At 42.8% G+C, this 20,702-nt stretch overlaps 1 protein-coding gene across 4 annotated transcripts in view; it reads left to right on the forward strand.

The window, feature by feature from the left end:
* The window catches only part of IQSEC3 (IQ motif and Sec7 domain ArfGEF 3), a 167,757-nt gene that overhangs the window by 133,637 nt on the left and 13,418 nt on the right, over nt 1-20,702 (forward strand). For all 4 annotated transcript variants that reach the window (XM_043966971.1, XM_043966974.1, XM_043966976.1 and 1 more), the window contains exons 6-9: nt 16,109-16,231; nt 17,634-17,800; nt 18,884-19,023; nt 20,445-20,570. In XM_043966971.1, coding sequence (XP_043822906.1) covers nt 16,109-16,231; nt 17,634-17,800; nt 18,884-19,023; nt 20,445-20,570 — 556 coding nt within the window. The remainder of the gene's footprint in view (nt 1-16,108; nt 16,232-17,633; nt 17,801-18,883; nt 19,024-20,444; nt 20,571-20,702) is intronic.

Genomic DNA, 20,702 nt, shown 5'->3' on the forward strand with positions numbered 1-20,702 from the left:
TCTTGACAATTTTAATTTATCTCTCAAAATACAGTATCCTAGGGTTTTTTAATCATGTAGTCAATGATTATTAAATTATTTCTCCTTTATGTGTTCCTTGAGTCAGTTTTTTAAATAGTGGATATCTAATATTCTTTTTCAGTTTTTAAAAATGTTTCCATTATTTTTTTTATGGAGTCACTGATTTTTGTATGGTTCATTTTAATTTCTAAGCAACCTTGGAAATTACTTCAGTAAGGTTTACCATATCTTATACTCTGCCATTTATTATCCTTCTCATTCTTTCTTTTACAACTCTCATTTCATTTATAGTATCATTTTTTTAAAATTCTTGTTTCATTTCTTCCAGGAATTCTAGTGACCTTATAACCAACCTGTTTGAGGCTCTACTTATTGTTGTGGAATTATTTTCTTTTGGGTTTTGGTCTTGGATTTCCTTAGGCCTATAAAAGGTCTTCATTATCAATATTTTCTTTTGTTTACTCATATTTCCAAACTTCTTGAATTGGAATTTTGTGTCAAGGCCAGGCTCTGAGAACTTACAGAAATAATGGTGGAGCCTTATTTGGTCCTGATCAATTCTGTTGTTGTTCCATCATTTTCAGTCATATCCAACTCTTTGTGACCCCATTTGGGATTTTTATGGGCAAAGATACATTTGCCATTTCCTTCTCCATATCATTTTATAATGAGGAAACTAGACAAATGGGGTGAAGTGACTCATCCAGGGTCACGCAGCTAGTAAATGTCTGAGTCTGGATTTAAACTCCAGGCCTGGCACTCTATCCACTGCTACATCTAACTGCCCTCCTGATCAATGGTTTCCTCCAGGTACTAAATGCTGTGGTCTTCAAGGACCTAAGGGATAGTTAGGTTAGCTAGCTATAAACTTTCAGAGCTCCAGAATCCAATCAGATCACTGCCATACTGTCCTATGTTCTTCCAGCTCCCAACCCTGTAACAGGGTCAGAATGACACAGTTGCAAAATTCAAATATCTTTGAATCACCCTGGTGTACACTTGCTTTTTCTTATTCCCAGGAACATAGGTGCAGCAACAGTATCCCTTAGCTTCCTCCCAGTCCACATACTATAAGTCTATATATTTCACTTCCTGGTCTAGACTTTTCTAGCTGTACTCCTTCCCTAGTGACTAAGGCTTCTGGCTATTTCTTTGTGTGAACCTGGGCTGATAAAAACACCTGTAGTAATTTTTCCTCAGATGTCTTTTTAAAATAATAATAAACATTTTTTATTTAAAGTTTTGAGTTCCAAATTTTATCCCTCCTTCCCTCCATCCTCTCCCCCCTCCCTAAGGTGGTAAGTAATCAGATATAGGTTATACATGTGCAATTATATAGAACATTACCATATTAGTTATTTTGTATAAGAAAACTTGAATAAAAGAAAAAATGAAAGAAAGTGAAAAATAGCATGTTTCAGTCTGTGTTCAATCAATATCAGTTTTTTCTTTGAAGGTGGATAGTATGCTTCATCATTAGTCCTTTGGAATTGTCTTGGATCATCATTATATTGCTAAGAATAGTTGTCATTCACAGTTCTTCTTCAAACAATATTGCTGTCACTGTACAAAATATTCTTTTGGTTCTGCTCACTTCACTATACATTAGTTCATACAAGTCTTTACAGGCCTTTCTGAAATCATCCTGCTTGTCATTTCTTATAGCACAATTGTATTCCATCACCATCATATACCACAACTTGTTTAGCCATTCCCCAACTGATGGGCATCCTTTGATTTCCAATTCTTAGCCACTACAAAAAGAGCTGCTAGAAATATTTTTGTACAGATAGGTCTTTTTCTCTTTTTGGGCTGTCTTTGGGATATAAACCTAGTAGTGGTATTGCTGGATCAAAGGGTATGCACCCTTTTTATAGCCCTTTGGACATGGTTCCAAATTGCTCTCCAGAATGGTTGAATCATTTCACAACTCCACCAACAGTAGATTAGTTTCCCATCTTTTCCACATCTCCTCCAACATCCAATATTTTCCTTTTTTGTTACATTTGCCACTCAGATAGGTGTGAGGTGATACCTCAGAGTTGTTTTAATTTGCATTTCTCTGATCAATAGTGATCTAGTGCATTTTTTCATATTATTGTAGACAGCTTTGATTTCTTTGCTCAGATGTCTTGATCATTGTTCTGTACAGCAGTCTCTTTCTGATCCTTGATGGAATACCTCCACAGGAGCTGAGCTGTTCTGCTCCCATTTATTGTGCAGACAGAAGCTGGCTATGAAAAAGTTCTTAATTGTGTAACAAATAAGAAAACAAAGCCATAAATTAGTATTGACAATGTTTCAATAGGAAAAAGATTGTAGATGTACCTGGAATAGTAGTAAATAATGATGATATCACCTCTGTAACCTTATAGTTTATAAAACCCTTTACTCATTGTCTTCTCAGATCCCTAGAACACTGAACCCCAAGAAAGCAAAGTGCTTTCTCCTGGGCTATACACCCACCTTTACATTCCAAGTCAAAATTGCTCTCTCCACAGCAACCAGAACCCCATCGCAGCAGCTTCCCTGAATTTCACTGATTAGCTTTTCTTCTTCCTGTCTCAAAACCCAGAACGAATATCCAAGAGAGGCTTCTTTCCTCTATTCCGTCCCTCCCATTCCTCCTCCTCATCCTTTGTACAATTTACCTTTCCTTTTTCTAAAACAACTATTAAATTACTTCACTTTTGCAGAGTCTGTACATCCCCCTCAGGAAGTTACCTCCACGTTTTCAATTCTCATTATCTTCTCATTACAAAAATTAGCATAAACATTAGCATACCTACAACCCAATTACATTTCTATTACTTGGGTCTCCGCATTGATTTACAGAAGCTACTCTTATGATGTTTCAGGTTTTACTGGAATAAGTCATTAGACAGAATTCCTTGAGAGATGGAAACTTCCCAGGGGTAGCCCAGGATACGTGTGTGTGTGTGTGTGTGTGTGTGTGTGTGTGTGTGTGTGAGAGAGAGAGAGAGAGAGAGAGAGAGAGAGAGAGAGAGAGAGAGAGAGAGAGAGATTGGGCTGGGCAGGGGAAGGCTAAGGAAATAGGCTGACCTGTGCTCCAGCAATTGTGAACTATGATGTAGTCTGTGGGCCACATGCCTCCACTGCCAGAGCCCTAAATAGGATAAGATCAAATAAGAGACCTTTCCCTTAATTAACCTTCTCTCTGCTATAATAATAGCTCACATTTCTGTAGCATTTCATGAATGACAAAGCATTTTCCTTACAATATCTGTAAGGTGAGGTACTGTAGGGGCCAAATTTGATATGTGGAGAGTTAATTGGGTGGCTTGCCGTAATATTGGGGTTCAGAAGATAATAAGGGACCTCTAGGTCCAAAACTTCCTCCCCTCCAAACTGCCTTTTTAGATATCTCCCAGGCCAATAAGAAAGGAGCTTAACAGCCTCTTTTCCACAAAGGAACCAGCTTTTATTAATGGGAATAAAATATACAGCAAAGGTGAAATTAATAAAAGTCAAGGACAAGGGAATAGAGAAAAAGAAAAATGGATAATCCCCCTAACTCTAACAAAAGCCTATACAATCCCCAAACTTGCTTCCAGCTCAGCTAATTCAAAGAGCTGGGCTCCTTTTATTAACTCACCACCTGGGATCCCTAGTTTCAATGGGAAACAGATATGCAGCCAGCAGCCACAGGCAAAGCCCTCAGGAGAGCCAACCTTGACGGCCCACAGGACAAACCACCAGGAACAATCTCTCTTGTCCACTCCTGGAAGCTCACCGACCAGAAAGGACAGAGCTCCCCTCAGCGAGCATTTACCCCCAAAAGGGAGGTCCTTCAAACTGCCTGTGGAGAGTGGTTCCCCTGCTGACATCAGCAGCACACGTCACTCAGGGCAGGTCAGGTGTGGCTCATATCCAATCATCCCTAGCCTGTTTTCCAAACACTACTAGATCATTCAGGTGAAACCCCTAGGTGTCTGCCAAATTCCATTATTTTACCACAGTACCCAGGGTAAGAGTGATTATCCCCATTTCACAGATGAAGACCCTAAAACCCAGAGAGATAAGCAGGTGAAATTCACAGCTAGTAAGGGCATAGCTGGGACTCCAAATCCAATCCTGGCCTTTTTCTACCATACCACATTGCTTCTCTCATCTCAGCATATCCTTAAACATAATGGATGGTTGCCATTTTTAGCATCTATGGCACTGTGGTGTGTTAATAACAATAACTCACATTGATGTCTCATTTTCAGGTTTACAAAGTGCTTTCGAAAGTCCTTTCTTTCCCACTAATTCCTTTACCTGTGTGACTTGCAGCAAATGTTTCCCTTCCCAGGGCAATTTGCAATTTAAAAGAAAACTGGAGTAGAGGCAGAATGAGTTCATCTCTCTATGATATTAGGGACAAGAACAAGATGAGAAGGAGGGATGTAGCTGAGCCTCCCTTCAAATTGCTTGCAGCACCCTGGATAACCATCTATCATATGTGGGTATAAGGCCAGGCCTGTTCTCTACTCAGGTCTGCATCAACTGCGTCCCTGCGGCACATAAAGGAGAAGCCTGGTAGCTTCTAATTGTTATGGCTCTCTTGGATCCTAAAGTTTGCCAGGAATTTCTGGATTTTCCTGCAACATTGTAGCAGTGAAGGAAGAATGACTTTTGCCTTGTCTCCCCTCTCCAAAAACCAAGCAAACCCTCAAACCCTCCCTTTCCTCAAATAAAGTTTTCTCCTGAGAGATCTTCTCTCTACTGTAAGCATTCTTCAAACAAGCAGGCATCCTCTCCAGAGTCAGCTTCTACTGGCCACATTTCACTTTTTGGAAACTTTAGAGCATTTGGGGGTAGTGGATGGAATGCCAGGTCTGGAGTCAGGAAGTCTCATCTTCCTGAGCTCAAATCTGGCTTCAGACACTTACTAGTTGTGTGACCCTGGAAGAGTTACTTTACCCTGTTTGCCTCAGTTTCCTATCTGTAAAATGAGCTGGAGAAGGAAAAGGTACATCATTCCAGTATCTTTGCCCTAAATGGGATCACAAAGAGTTGGACATGACTGAAAAAAAAACAACTGAACAACAACAAAAAGACTAATAAAAACTACCTCACTGGTGATGGCATATTTTTTTAATTAATAAAGTATTTTTTTTCCCGTTACATGTAGAGATAGTTCTCAACTTTTGTTTATACAAGCTCTCCAGTTTCAGATTTTTTCTCCCTCCCTACCCCCTCCCCTAGACAGCAGGCAATCTGATATAGGTTTTAGATAGATAGATAGATAGATAGACATAATAACATTAAACATATTTCTGTGTTAGTCATGTTATAAGAGAAAAATCAGAGCAATGACGACAAACCTCAAAATAGATAAACATAAGCACCAAAAACAAAAGAAGTAGTATGGTTCATTCAGCATCTATACTCCACAGTTCTTTTCTTTTTCCTGGATTTGGAGATCCTCTTCCATCATGAGTCCCCTGGAACTCTTCTGTACCATTGCATTGGTGAGAAGAATGTAGTCCATCACAGTAGGTCAACACACAATGTTGATGCTACTGTGTACAATGTTCTTCTGGTTCTGCTCATCTCACTCATCGTCAGCCCATGCAAGACCCTCCAGGTTTCTCTGAACTCCTCCTGCTCATCGTTTCTTACAGCACAATAGTATTCCATTGTATTCATATACCACAACTTGTCCAGCCATTCCCCAATTGATGGACATCCCCTCAACTTCCAATTCCTTGCCATCACATAAAGAGCAGCTATAAATATTTTTGTACTTGTGGGTCCCTTTCCCTTTTCCATGATTTCTTTGGGCAAAAGACCCAAAAGTGGTATTGCTGGGTCAAAGGGTATGCACAGCTTTATCACCCTTTGGACATAATTCCAAATTGCTCTCCAGAATGGTTGGATCAGTTCACAGCTCCACCAACAATGCATTAGTGTTGCAATTTTTCCACAGCTTCTCCAACATTTATTATTTTCCTTTTTTGTAATTTTAGCCAATCTGATAGGTGTCAGGTGGTACCTCAGAGTTGTTTTAATTTGCGGTGATGGCATATTTTAAACTGATTCGAGTGACCCCAGAACAAGATTGTAGCTTCTACCTCTTAGGGCAGTAGATAAATGAGGTTTCCATTCTAAAAAAAATTTTGACTACCCCCACCATGAGCAAATGTTAACACATTTCTGACTAACACCTCTTCCTCAGCTTCAACATGAATGCAAGTTTCATGTCTTCTCTCTCTTGATCTTTTTCCTCCTTAGGCACCAATCTCTGATATGACTACTACTTTTCTCCCAACCTCCAATAGGCTCGGCCACTTATCACTTTTGTGTCCTTGATCAGGTCCCCGAACTTTAATGAGCCTCGGGTTCATTATTGGATTAGAGGACCTCTAAGGTCCCTTCCAAACTCTGTGATCCTTCATCTGCAAGTTAGATACTGGCTTGCCATCACAGAAGAAATGATGGAATTATTGTTGAACAGGCAAAGTCAGGAGTAATGCTTCATTTACCTGCAGCACAGACTGACTCTGCACACAGATCACTGTTAACAAGCAATTTTATGCAAGACTATACCTGTTTGTACTAATACAGGAAACATCTGTGCTTATGTTTCCCAAGCCCTTATGGGATTTTTGCATAACCCCCCTTGCATAAACACCTAGGAAAGAAACACCTAAAGGGGAGTCCTCACCCTAACCTGAGCCACTAATAATTCATACACGAATCAAATCAAACTCAGGAGACTGCTCTGACATGCTCTGTCTGAAGCAGTCTAATTAGTGCTCTTCAGTTGTCTCATTTGCATATCCATCTGAAGGCAAAGTGTCCTATAGATACAAGCTGTGCCAGATAAAACAGAGAATATTTGAGCTGGAAGAGACCTCAGAGAGCATCTCATCCAAGCTCTTTGTTTTGTGAAATGGGGAAACTGGTCCAGAGAGGCTAATGACTTGTCCATTGTCACACAACCTAATGTCACAAGACCAGGTCTTGAACTGAAGACTTCTGATCATCTTCCTACTACTTCTTGTACTCTCTTGCATTCTCTTACACTCCAGAATTCCTTATAACATTTTGGTGGCAGCTGTGTCTAGCTGTCAGGAGTGGCTGGGGGTGGGCCAAGCACAGGACGATGCCTACAAGATTGCTGGGCAGTCGCTATCCAAAGGCAGTTGCCTCCCCTTCTTGAAAAATGCTAAGGAGGATGGTTCTCCCACAGACTGAAGGGTAAATGCTCCACTGCCCATCCTCTGAGTGGGACCCAAGGGCTGGTGTGAAGCCCCGGGGTTGGGGCTAAGTAGTGATTAGAAGGTCTGTGCCAGAGACTCAGAGGAATCCTCAAGAATACCATTTTGGGGCAGCTGGGTGGCGCAGTGGATGGAGCACCGGCCCTGGATTCAGGAGGACCTGAGTTCGGATCCGGCCTCAGACACTTAGCACTTGCTAGCTGTGTGACCCTGGGTAAGTCACTTAACCCCAATTGCCCCGCAAAAAAAAAAAAAAAATAGAATACCATTTTGCTGGAGGCCAAGGAATTCCCAGGGCTGGCCAAGGTCACAGATGTGATCATATAACACAACCTCAGCTGTTGCCTGAGAACATTTCCTTTTACATGCACAGTATGAAGCACTTCCCTGACTACACCACAGGCTGCCCTCCTCTAAGTTCCCACTGTGAAGTCTCAGGAAGGGACAGCTCCCAGGTAGAGACTGCTTTAGTGCCAGTCACAGAATTCCAGAGAACAAAATGGCAGGAGGATGGCCTGGTAATGCATTGTAAATGTTCGATCTGCTTGCACTTTTTTTTTTTAAGTGAGGCAATGGGGGTTAAGTGACTTGCCCAGGGTCACACAGCTAGTAAGTGTTAAGTGTCTGAGGCTGGATTTGAACTCAGGTACTCCTGACTCCAGGGCCAGTGCTCTATCCACTGCGCCACTTAGCTGCCCCTGCTTGCACTTCTATATCCTCCTATGTCAGGGTCCGGAGACCCAGGGCAGGGGACCTGGGGGCAATGGGGGCATGTACTTGATGGGCTGTCTGGGAGCCAGTGGTTTGTTTGGGCTTTTTTAACCTCTTCTTGAGGAACAAGGAGCACCATTTGGTCTCAAAATCCTGCTTAGGGGTCAGATATTTTCAAATCAATTCATGTTTATTAAGCACATATTATGTGCTAGGTATTATGCTAGTTGGATACAAGGATGAAGAACCACATTCCCTGCCCTCAAGGAATATACGGTCTGGTGGGGGACAGGAAGCGACCCAGAAAAAAATGCTATGAGAAAATTTAAGGAGGGAAAATTAACTTCATTCAGGATAGGGTCTCTGAATCTTTTTTTGTGTCATGGCCCTTTTGGGGAGTCTGGGGAAGTCTACAGAGCCATTCTCTGAATAATGTCCTTAAATACATAAAATCAAACATATAAGTTTACAGGAGAAACCAATTCTATTGAATTTCCAGAAAGGGGACATGAGTCATCCACAGTCACACAACTAGGAAGTGGCAGACTTGGGATCTGAAACAATGCCTCTACTTCTTAGGCTCTTGCAACTTCCAGCTGAGCAGGCAAGGTCCCTGAAAGCAGCTAGGCTCACTTCTTCCAAACCTCCCTCCCCAAATCTCCTCTTCCCACACCCGGGCCAGCATCCTGCCCTTTGCGCCAACTCTGTTGTCACAGAACAGTTCCACCCCAGTCCAGTTCCCTCCCCTTTCCTCCTGCCTGAAGTCCTTTCCCAGTGGCCAGGTACGCAGGAGCTACGTATTCGGTTCTCTGTGTCTTGTGGATTGGGGAGAATTTCCACCTGACTGTGCTTCCAAGATCCCAAGGCCCTACCACACGTGGCCTCTTGCCTCATTACTGAAGCTTTTAGCTGCAGCCCCAGGCTTGCTGCATTGTCACCTGAGCAGAAGAGCTGGGAAATAGGCCATTGTGCTCCAATGAGTACATCTTCCTCACTTCTCTCCCACCCCTGCACTCCCTTTACCCACCCCCTGCAGATCCTAAAGAGTGCAGCTGCTTCCTGCCTCCTCCTCCACTCCAGTCTACCCCAATACTCTTGTCATTGTTGCTACCGTGGGGAAGTCCGTGTCTAGAGCTCTATAGATGTCACCCTGCACACTGAGAGGAAGGGGATTTAATGTATCTGGGAACGCAAAGGCCATGGGAGACCGAGAGTGCAGACATGGCCTGGGTACAACATGTGTTTGAGCTCTGTGCTGAAAGGAAGAGGTATCACGGCATAGTGGAAAAGACACCAGGCTTGGTGTAAGGGGACCTGGCTTAAATCTAGGCACTGCTACCTATCTCAAGTGTGACCTTAGGCAAGTGGCTTCTTAATTATAATAATAACAGACAATATTCATATAGCACCTACTATTTGCCAGGCATCTCATTTGATCCTCACAATAACTCTGGGATTTAGGTACTATTATTTTCCCTATCCCTATCCCTATCCCTACAGATGGGGAAACTGAAGCAAACAGAAGTGATTTGCCCAGGGTCACAGGTTTAGTAAGTTCCTGAGGCTGAATTTGAACTCAGGTCTTCCTCACTCTAGGACCAGAATTCCATACATTGCACCACCTAACTGCTTCTTTTTTCTAGGCCCCAGTTTTCTCATATGTAAAATTAGGTTTTCTCTAAAGTCATTTCTAATGTCTATGATTCTTGGGTTCTGACCCCAAAGGAAAAAGGAAGTGAAGCATCTTTGCCAAATGGGAGGAATGGCAGAATTGGGGTCCAATAAGGTGATATTCCATAGGCATAATATGAGTTCAAAAACCAACTTTTCTGGTTTAAGATAGGGAAAGTGTGGTTAGACATGGTTAGGTTTGGGAGGGTTTGTTTTTGTTTTTTTGCAGGACAAGGTTGCTGAGTGGAAGGGTTGTTGTTTGTCCTCCATTCCCCAAGAGGACCATGACAATGGGGGGATGTCATGACTTCCAGTGAATTGGATTTAAATGAAGGAAGGCTGTGAAAAGTCACCAGCCTCCCTCTATCCTCCAGAGCTATCTAGGTCCAACAGCAAGATATACATCAGGATGACTAGAGATGACCCTGGATATTTGAGGTAATTGTGGTTAAGTGACTTGCCCAGGGTCACACAGTAAGTGTCTGAGATGAGATTTGAACTTAGATCCTCCCAACTTCAGGACCACTGCACCACTTAGATGCCCCAAATGGAAGGGTACATAAATAAGGAAAGGAGAGAGGATAGACGGGAATGTGTGGTGGCCCCATTATCTAGTTCATAGGTGAACAGCAAAGCAATGCTAATTCTAGTCTTTCAGCGAGAAGGGGGGAGGGGTTTCAGATCACCTTCTCTCATAATGGGAGTTATGTCTCCATAGACAGTATCCTGCCTCAAGAGAAGGGAAATTTGAAGTCCTTTTGGCAGATGACACCCAGTGGGCTGCAAGCTTAATATAAATCAGCAGGGTGATGTGGAAGCCACAAAAGTTAATGCAGCCCACTAAAGCCTCCAGATCTTTTTCAGACAATCTGATTTTTCAACCCAAATAATGCCTACTGAACATCATCTCAATAGATTCAGCATATCTTCCCAGGCAAAAATTACACAAATCATGTGGTCCAATTCTACCACCTTCCTTTCTCATGACCAATCTCCTTTCTATTGACTCTGTCCTCTTATCTCTGGGTCCCTGTACTCCTTCCACTTCAGCCTTCTGGGTGCCCTCTACCAACAGTTCAATTTTTAAAATGTCCCTTCTCTTGAAGCAGGATATTGTCCATGGAGACATATCTCACCATGAGAGAAGGTGGTCTTCTACCTTTTTGAAAGAGTATAGAGGGGGGCAGCTAGGTGGTGCAGTGGATAAAGTACTGGCCTTGGATTCAGGAGGACCTGAGTTCAAATCCAGTCTCAGACACTTGACACTTACTAGCTGTGTGACCTTGGGCAAGTCACTTTACCCTCATTGTCCCACCAAAGGAAAAAAAAAAAAGAAAGAGTATAGAATTAGCATCACTTTGCTGTTCTCCTATGGACTAGATAACAGAGCCACCACATTCCCCTCTATTCTCTCCCTTCTCCTCATTTATGTAGCCTCCATGCAACAATCTTGTTCTGAAAAAAAATTGATTCACCCATGGAGGGTATTGTAGAGTCTTAATCCATGATACTTTGGCCCCGCTCCTCTGCCTACCATGTAGATGAAGTTCTCTTTTACATTTCCTTTAATTACTTTCCTGTCACCATAATGCCATCCCTATTAATAGACTCAACTGTTTCTACTTCTTTCCTTGGCTGTAACCAGAATCCTTTTCTGCCCATTTTTCTATGTCAAATATTCAGACACATGTCATTAGTTTTCATACATGGACAAAATTTTTGTTCCCAATACTGTAAGGGAAAGTTGGAAGTATAGAAAATGTCTTTCTTTTAGCCACATCCCAGCACTGGCATGGTGATTCCAAGTCAGTTTAGCACCCTGCCCAAGAGAGTTATTAGGGGCTTAACTCTTGTCTAGGTAGACCTCAGAGAGCTCCAAGTCAAGTGTAACTCCTTGGCTTCTTGTCACCAATCACCTCCTCTCAGCTCACACAGATCCTCTCTGTGAGACCCTCTGTGGACTGACTTGGCTCACAAGCATGTGTTAGATTACCTGGTGTAACCTAGTGCCTCTGCTTATATTTTATCTTTGTGGAGATCATGAGGATCATAAAAAGATAGAGAAAAACAGAGCAATTACTAATGATCCTGATATAGAAAATTGATTGCCCCTCCTCTCCTCATCTAGAGGCATCTAGGTGGCAAAGTGGAAAGAGTCCTGGAGTCACAAAGATCTGAATTCAAATCCTAGCCTCAGACACTTACTAGCTGTGTTACTCTGGGCAAGTCACTCACTGTTGTCTGCCTCAATTTCCCGAACTATAAAAATGGAGATAATAATAGCATCTACCTCCAGGTTGTTGTGAAAGTCAAACAAGATAACATCTGTGAAGCCCTTTTCAAACCTCAAAGTACTATATAAATACAAGTGATGATGATAATGTTACTATTGCAGTAGAAACAAGCCACACAATAGGATACACTTTAAAGAAAATAATGCTATCTATACTTTGGAGACCTCTGTCATTATCTGGTCTCTGTTCTGACCCTCTCCCCAACACACATGTACAACTGAAGTTCATAAAAGTGATCTGGGGAGGCAGCTAGGCGGCACAGTGCATAAAGCACTGGCCCTGGGTTCAGGAGGACCTGAGTTCAAATCTGGCTTCAGACACTTGACACTTACTAGCTGTGTGACCCTGGACAAGTCACTTAGCCCTCATTTCCCTGCAAAAAAGAAAAAGTGATCTGGCATAAGGAGGGACCCAAGATGTGCTGGGAAAGGTGGAGCCCAAGAACGAAAGAGGACCTCTGCTTCCTGACTAGGCTTTCAGATACAGTTTCCTAGCAGTAGCAGGGGGTGGCAAGTGGAGTTATGTATGATCCCCATTCCTATATCCTATTACTCTCTCTTAACCCTCATCCTGTCCCGTCTCTTCCTGTCATGTCCACACTTTATTCTGCTCTCTGATTTAGGCAGTGGACATAACCCTTAAGCCTCAGAGCCTGCCCAAGGTGGGCAATTCTGCGTACCAAGAAAATCTGTTCTGACACACCTTTATATGTCTATGGTCAGTCACAAACAATCTGAACCTCTCCGTTTCCTGATTTATAAGAGGAGGGAGTTAGACTAGATGATCTCTTGGTCCCTTAAAATTCTAAATCTATGAATCCTACAAAATTCCAGGCTACTAGATAGAGATTCTAGGGTTTCAAGCCCCTGATGGTCTTTCTTTCTCTCCTGAAAAAAAGATCAAGATTAAGTGGGAGGGGGCGGCTAGGTGGCGCAGTGGATAAAGCACCGGCCCTGGATTCAGGAGTACCTGAGTTCAAATCCGGCCTCAGACACTTGACACTTACTAGCTGTGTGACCCTGGGCAAGTCACTTAACCCCCATTGCCCTGCAAAACAAAACAAAAACAAAAACAAACAAACAAACAAACAAAAAAAAGATTAAGTGGGAAAATTTGTGTATGCCAGACATGGAAAAAGAGGCAGAAAGTCTTGTGGAAAGACCAGTGGATTTTGGAGTCAGAAGATAGGAGTTTGAGGCCCAACTTCCAACTCTTACTGCCCTGTGACCTTGGGCAAGTCTCTTAACCTTCTAGGGGCTTAGTTCACACATCTGTAAAATAAAAGGGTTGAACCAGACAAGTTCCAAGGCCCCTCCTGTGAATCCCAGGGAATGGAAGACAGGTAAGTCTGGCGCAGAGCCATATCCTCTTGTCAAACCAGTGAGCTCAGTCTATCTTGACAGAGCCTCTGGCAATCATGTGGCACTATAAAAATAACCAAAGGAAAGAAGATTGGAAGGGAAAGCAGGCTGGGGTGAGAGAGGGAAAGGGAAGGGAGGGGAGAGGAGCATGCAGCTCTTAGAGCTTCTTCAGCTTCATAAACTACCTTTAATGGCTTCTGTGATCAGCTTCAGGTTGAAGGAAAAGAAAAATCTGACAGGCAAATAAACAATTCTCCATGGATGGCTCATCTTGCTTCTTAGGACCTGGATTTTGCTTTCTTGGTGAACAGATTGCAGGACAGAGTCATCCCCAGATGGATGGAAAGATCCCTCCCTGGCAGAACTTGGACCCAGAAGTAAAAGTTGGGCAAGGGGGTTAGAGATCACAGGATTATAGGCTTTAAAACTGGAAAAGACCCAAGAAATCTGCCCTTTGTCATGTATTTGATGGCCTCTGGGCAGAAGCCCTGTAGGTGAAGGAGAGAGAATTCATCCTGTATTACCCAGAAGGCCAAGGAGTGGCCAAGGAGGGAAATGAGAGAGCAGGTCAAAACAAGGCAGGGTGTAGTAGAGAATTAATGATGGTGGTGGTGGTGGTGATGATTGAGCACTTTACAAACATTAACTCATTTGATCTCACAACAAAACTGGAAAGTAGATGCTATTATTACCCCCATTTTAGAGACGTAGAAACTGAGGAAGAGAGGCTAAATGTCTTGCCCACAATTAGACAACTATTAAAGTGTCCAAGGTCAAATTTGAATTTGGGTCTTCATGACCCTAGGTCAGGAACTCTATGTGCTTTATAGCCTAGCTGCCTCTAATAAGCAGATACAGATGGAGAGACTAACAACATTAAAAGTCCTTTCTATAACTTGTTAAGTTTTTCCAAGTGTGTTCTTGACAACAGTTCTATAAGGTAAAAACTGTTACATTCTGTTATTATCTCCATTTTATGGATAAAGAAGTGCAAGAGATATGACTTATCTGGGGTTATACAGCTAGTAAGTAGTAAAGCAGGATTTGAATTCAGGTCTTCTTATTCCAAGATGAGTTCTCTTTCTGCCATTCCAACAGAATTTCAGAGGTCATCTGCTTCACCTAGCATATGAACTAGAACCCCCTGCCTAACATCCCCGACAAATGGTCACCCAATCTCCTCTTCAAGACTTCTGGTCATGGAAGAAGAACATTGTACACAGTATCATCAACACTGAGTGTTGATCTACTGTGATGGACTATATTCTTCTCACCAATGCAATGGTACAGAAGAGTTCCAGGGAACTCAGGATAGAAGAGGATCTCCAAATCCAAGAAAAAAAAAAAAGAACTGCGGAGTATAGATGCTGAATGAACCATACTATTTCTTTTGTTTTTGGTGCTGTTGTTTTTTTCTAATTTGAGGTTTTTCATCATTGCTCTGATTTTTCTCTTATAACATGACTAATGCAGAAATAGGATTAATATTATTATGTATATATATATATATATATACATATATATATGACCTATATCAGATTACCTGCTGTCTAGGGGAGGGGGGAGGGAGGGGAGGGAGGGAGAAAAAATCTGAAATTGTAAAGCTTGTATAAATAAGAGTTGAGAACTATCTTTACATGTAATGGAAAAATAATTAATTAATTAATTGATTAATTTTTTAAAAAAGATTTCTGGTCATGGAGAAATAGCAATCGCTATAGAATGGCAGAAATTTCCACTTGTCATCCCCCCACCCCCACCCCCGCCCCAAAGCCGCCCATTCCACTGTAGGACAGTGACAGTTCTGTTAGGAAGGTTTTAGCTTTTTGTTTTCCTTTGCTGACATCAAACCTCACTCTGCCTCTCTGCAACTTTTACCCATTGTTCCTCGTTCTACTGTCTGTGGTCTGGTCAAATATGTTTTGTTTCATTTCATGCCAACAGGTAACAGCTCTTCGAATACCTGAAGATAACAATCAGGTCAGAAGATCTGGGTCCAGTCCTGTCTCTTCCACTAATGTGTTATATACTCCAATGCAAATAATTTCCACTCTCTGAGCCTCAGTTTCCTCATCTGTAAAGTGAAATAGACTTATAGAATTTAGAGTTGAACCTTAGACATCATCTAGTCCAATCCTCTTAATAATAATATAGCTAGCATTTAAGCAAATAAGGTTAACAAAGCATTTTACATGCATTATCAAGTTTGATCCTCACAACAACGTGGTGATGTTGGTGCAACAGATGATATTGGTGAGGAACCTTGAGGTCAGAGTAGTTGAGTAACTTGGCTATAGTCACAACACCAATAGAAGAGCTGAAATTTGAATACTGGCCATCTGACTCTTACTGTAAATGCAAGTCTCTTTATCACTTAGGGTGTTTCTGCTTATGGTGTTCTGTGATTCCAGGACTGTTTCATCTCGATATGCCCATCATCTAACATAGCACTTGGAATATAGGCATTTAATAAAAACTTGTTGGTTGTTTAATTCTTCAGAGGCTTTAGTACAGTGTCTTCATGCTCATTGATCAATGGAACTAGAGAGGATGATGGGATCACAGTGAGTGATAAAAGAAATTAGGGGTAGACCTTAGACTCTCCTTTCTTTTTCATCTCCCAACTCACCAGGCTATAAAAGCTAATTCTTATCAGCTGGGATGGGGTTTCTACATAGTGAGAGGAGAGGTCAATCTGTGTTCCTTATGGATGGACCTGGTTCTTTACTTCCCATTGACATTGAGAAGTTTTACAGAATGGGACCTGTTCTGACCATCTCCTTTTCCTATCCTATCTCTGCCCCCTACCAATTTCCCCAAGTTGTGTGGTGGATGAAATGGACTTTTCCAACATGGAATTAGACGAGGCTCTGAGGAAATTCCAGGCCCATATCCGGGTCCAAGGTGAAGCCCAGAAGGTGGAGCGGCTCATTGAAGCTTTCAGGTAGGAATGGCCTTGAGCTCTCACTCCAAATCCCATCTAATTCCCACAGTATCTGGGAAGGAAAATCCTGGAGGAGGGGGAGAGGACAAAGAGCCTCAGATACTGGGAAATGAGCCAACATTTAGGGACAGTAGAGAAGGAGTGAAAAAAGGTCAATACTACAACATTTGTATCTTGGGAATGGGGGAGGCAGGGTATCATCAAGACCATCTCCACTTCCCATCCCTCAGGATTCATCCATGTTAACCTGTCAGCCAATCATCAAGTCTTTGCTGACTGTCTATTGGGGCAAGGCTGAAACAGCAAATGTTTATTAAAACACCAACTCCATGTAAAGTTCTGTGTTGGGGATTGAGGGTGAGCTGAAAAGATAGATTCCCGTCTTCATGGAGCTTATAATATAGTACCGGGTAACTAGGTGGCACAGTGGATAGAGTGCCAGATTTAGTCAGCAAGACCTGAGTTCAAATCTGGCTTCAGACACTTACTAGCTGTGTGACCCTGAGTGAGTCACTTAACCCTGTTCACCCCAGTTTCTACATCTGTAAAATGAACTAGAGAAGAAAATGGCAAACCACTTTGCCAAAAAAACTCCCAATAGGGTCATGAACAGTCAGACAGGACTGAAACGACTGAACAACAACAATAAAAAGTCTAGTAGGAGGATATGGTACCAACACAGATACTCAACATTATACTACAAGTGCATTAAAGAGATACAAACATAGATCCCCCATTTCTATCATCTAGAACAACACAGGGAACATTTCCAGGAGGAGGAGGTGCCATTTATTTAAATCGGGTTTTAAAGGATGGTTAGGGATTCAGCAGAAGAGCAAGAATGTCATTCCACACTTAGAGAGCAGTATAAGCAAAGGCTAGAGAGTACTATGGGGCATGTCAAGGGATATAAAAAATGGTCCCTCCATCCTGGAGAATATAGTCTAGTTTGGGAGACAAGTAACATAAGAAAGGATAATTAACAATCAACAATTAACCAAGCAATCTATCCACATATACATATGCATGCATATATATATATACATATATGACATGGACACGCATATGCACGCTTGCATGTACACACATATGAACAAACAGGCAGGTACACAATATATAATAGATACATAAAGATCCATGTGTGTATACATTTATGCATGTATTACATATTATACACATGTGTGCAAACATATACATTGGGAATGTTACAAAGAGTAAGTGTTCTAGGACAAGATGAGGATCTGTCCTATATCTAAACACCCTGGGTTCCTATTCCATTCATGCCGCTATCTCACTTTTGGAATGTTTTTCCATACGTGAACCCTGTACTCTCCTGATGTAACTTAAGGAGAAAGAGGAGGACGGGACATCTCAGTGGGCATGTTCTGTGTGTTTCCCCAAGCCAGCGCTACTGCATGTGCAATCCCGAGGTAGTTCAGCAGTTCCACAACCCGGACACCATCTTCATCCTGGCCTTTGCCGTCATCCTTCTCAACACGGACATGTATAGTCCCAATATCAAGCCTGACCGGAAGATGATGCTGGAGGATTTCATCCGGAACCTGAGAGGTAAGAGGATGGTTCTGAGGCTGATGTTCTATAAAGTGCCAGAACTGTTAACTCCAAGGGCATGGTTCAGGGTTGGTGCAAGAGGACGTATGCCTTGAGTAGGACCTTCCTGGAGCAGGTACAAGCGTTGGGTCTTCTTGCCCATTCCCCTTCTACTCAACAATACTAAGGCTACCTCCATGAAACAGCCTGGGAAAATCTTTGTGCAGCCAGACACTTAACCAGAATTAACCAGGACCATCTTCCTGACCCCATGAGATCCAGGTTTCCACTATGGGTCATTGGACATATGTCCCCCACCCTTCCCATTCATTCTATTCCAGCTGACCTTTGTCAGCACAGACAGAGAGTCCCCTAACTCTCCTCTATATTTGTGACTCTGGGCCTTGGTTTCTTCATCTCTAAAATAAAGGAGTTGAACTAAAAATTCTGAGGTTCCCTTCCCCCTCTAATATTCTGACTCTGAGTGCCCCCGAGTACCAAGTCCCTTCTCATTTAAGCCAGACTAACAGTTTCATGAAGTCTACCAGCCCTAATTAACATTCTATGGGTCTGAGTGCCCCCAAGTACCAAATCCCATCTCACTTAAGTCAGCTAACAGGTCTTTCATGAAGTCTACCAGCCCTAACTCTTCTCAACTGCGGCTGGACCACAGAACTAGTAGTGGGGAACAAAAGAAGCCTGCCAACAGCAGTCCTGGGATTGGAGTGTATGTTCACTTTCCTCTTTCTTCCTTACTCACAGTTTGATTTATTTTAGGTCAAGGACAAGGACAAGGACAAAGACTATCAGCTTGGCTGACTTTAGAATCATCCTATTTTAGCTAAAGAAAGCATCAGATGTGGTTTTATAGGAGGAAGGGCTACCTAAAGGCATGCTGTCTCCCAGGCTAGGGAGCTGTCTTATGGGAATGATGCCATTGTCCTTTACCCTTTCTGGGGACTCAGTCACAATAGTCAGAGTAAGCCTTCCCTGCTTTCCACTGCGACAAAGACTCTTGTCCTGGTTCAGGAGAAGGTAATTCTTATCAAAGGCGGCCTCTTTTGCCTAGTTTGTCAGCTCCATTATGTCTTGTTTTGATAGGTGTGGATGATGGAGCTGACATACCCCGAGAGTTGGTGGTGGGCATCTATGAAAGGATCCAACAGAAGGAGCTGAAATCCAATGAAGACCATGTCACCTATGTCACCAAGGTGGAGAAGTCCATCGTGGGCATGAAGACAGTAAGTCTCAACCATCAAACAAACAACTAGATCACAAATACATAGGAAGTATCTGCTATTCTCTCCAGGGGACTATTGTCTCCTTTGGTTGCTGCTCCCTCCACCCCCAGGGTCTCTTGATTCCTCTCTCCTCCCTTTTGCTTTCTCTTGTTCATTCCACTCTGCCCTCCCCACCCACTGCCCACCCCCTTGCAATACCCTGAAGCAAGACAAACTGAGATGAAATGCTTCTTGGTGGTTCAGAGGGTTGAGTCACTGGGACATGTGGTTGAGGTCAGGAGGCTGTGGAATCTCGTTCCTTGGGACAGGATGAATTGTTCTGAGATGGTTTTAGGGTGATCTGGGGTGTAGCAGAGGTGGGGGGAGATAAGATGGACTAGGAAGAAAACCCTCACCCTAGAGGGTAAATCCTAACATCTCTGAGTCTCCTTGAGACTGGAAGCTTTGTGGTGGAATGAAAAAATGCCTTACTGAAGTTCTGACTTCTGCATTAGTGAACTTGGGTTCAAATCCTAGCACTACCATTTACTCACTGTGTGACCTTGGGCCAGTCATGTAACTCATCTGGTCCTCAGTTTCTTCATCTATGGAAGGAAGGAACAAGTATTTGTTAAGTACCTACTATGTGCCAGGCCCTACACTCAACACTTTACAAATATGATCTCATTTGTTCCTCACAACAAACCTGGAAGGTGGATGCTGTTACTATCTCCATTTTACAGTAGAGGAAACCACACCAGTCAGAGGTTAAGTGACTATTAAGTGAGAGAGTTAGACTAGAGAACCCATTAGGTCTCTAAAATTCTATGATCTTGTGATTCTTCATTTGGTGTAGTGGAGAGATCACTGACATCTGTTTTAATCCCAGCTTTGCCACTAATTAGCTATGCGACCTTGGGCAAGTCACTCTGCCTCTGCTTTTTCATCTATCAAATTAAGACACTGAACTATGTGATCCGCAAGTTCCCTTTCACCTCTAGCATTTTGTGGTTCTATCTTCAGTGGTACATAGGTTAATCAGAAAAAGAACACATGCCCTACCTTCCTCCGCTGCTCTATTCTCTCCTTTTAAAGTTCCTCTTTCACCTAAGCTGTCCTCCCTCAGTAATTCTTCACCCCAAATCCCACAGTGGAGGCATTTGACATCCAGAGGGCTGACTATGGCATAATAGGAAGAAGGCCCAGGGCTCAGATCTTGGCTCTCTACTATGTTTGTGATTTTGGACAAATCATTTAACCTTTTTGGGCCTCCATTTGCCTAGTTTGCTATCTTTTAAAATGAGAGTTGGACCAAATAATCTAAAGTTCCCTTCTAGCACTAATGTTCTGTGAGTCTGAGTCTGAGGTTGGGGAGCACTCCTTCCCCCTCTTCCCTCCCTCCATCTTCACTCTGATGTCCTTCCCATCCTCTCTCTGCCCAGGTGCTGTCAGTCCCTCACCGCCGCCTGGTCTGCTGCAGCCGTCTCTTTGAGGTGACTGATGTGAACAAGCTACAGAAGCAGGCAGCTCACCAAAGGGAGGTGTTCCTCTTCAATGACCTGCTGGTGGTGAGAAGGCCTGGGGGCCTGGGAGGGCTCAGTCATCACTCAGTGTGGCAATAGCACAGGAAGGCTCTCTCCTTTCCCCTCTCTCCTCTCTCCTCTCTCTCTCTCTCTCTCTCTCTCTCTCTCTCTCTCTCT

This window comes from Dromiciops gliroides, chromosome 5, assembly GCF_019393635.1.
Source record: "Dromiciops gliroides isolate mDroGli1 chromosome 5, mDroGli1.pri, whole genome shotgun sequence".
Classification (NCBI taxonomy): domain Eukaryota; kingdom Metazoa; phylum Chordata; class Mammalia; order Microbiotheria; family Microbiotheriidae; genus Dromiciops; species Dromiciops gliroides.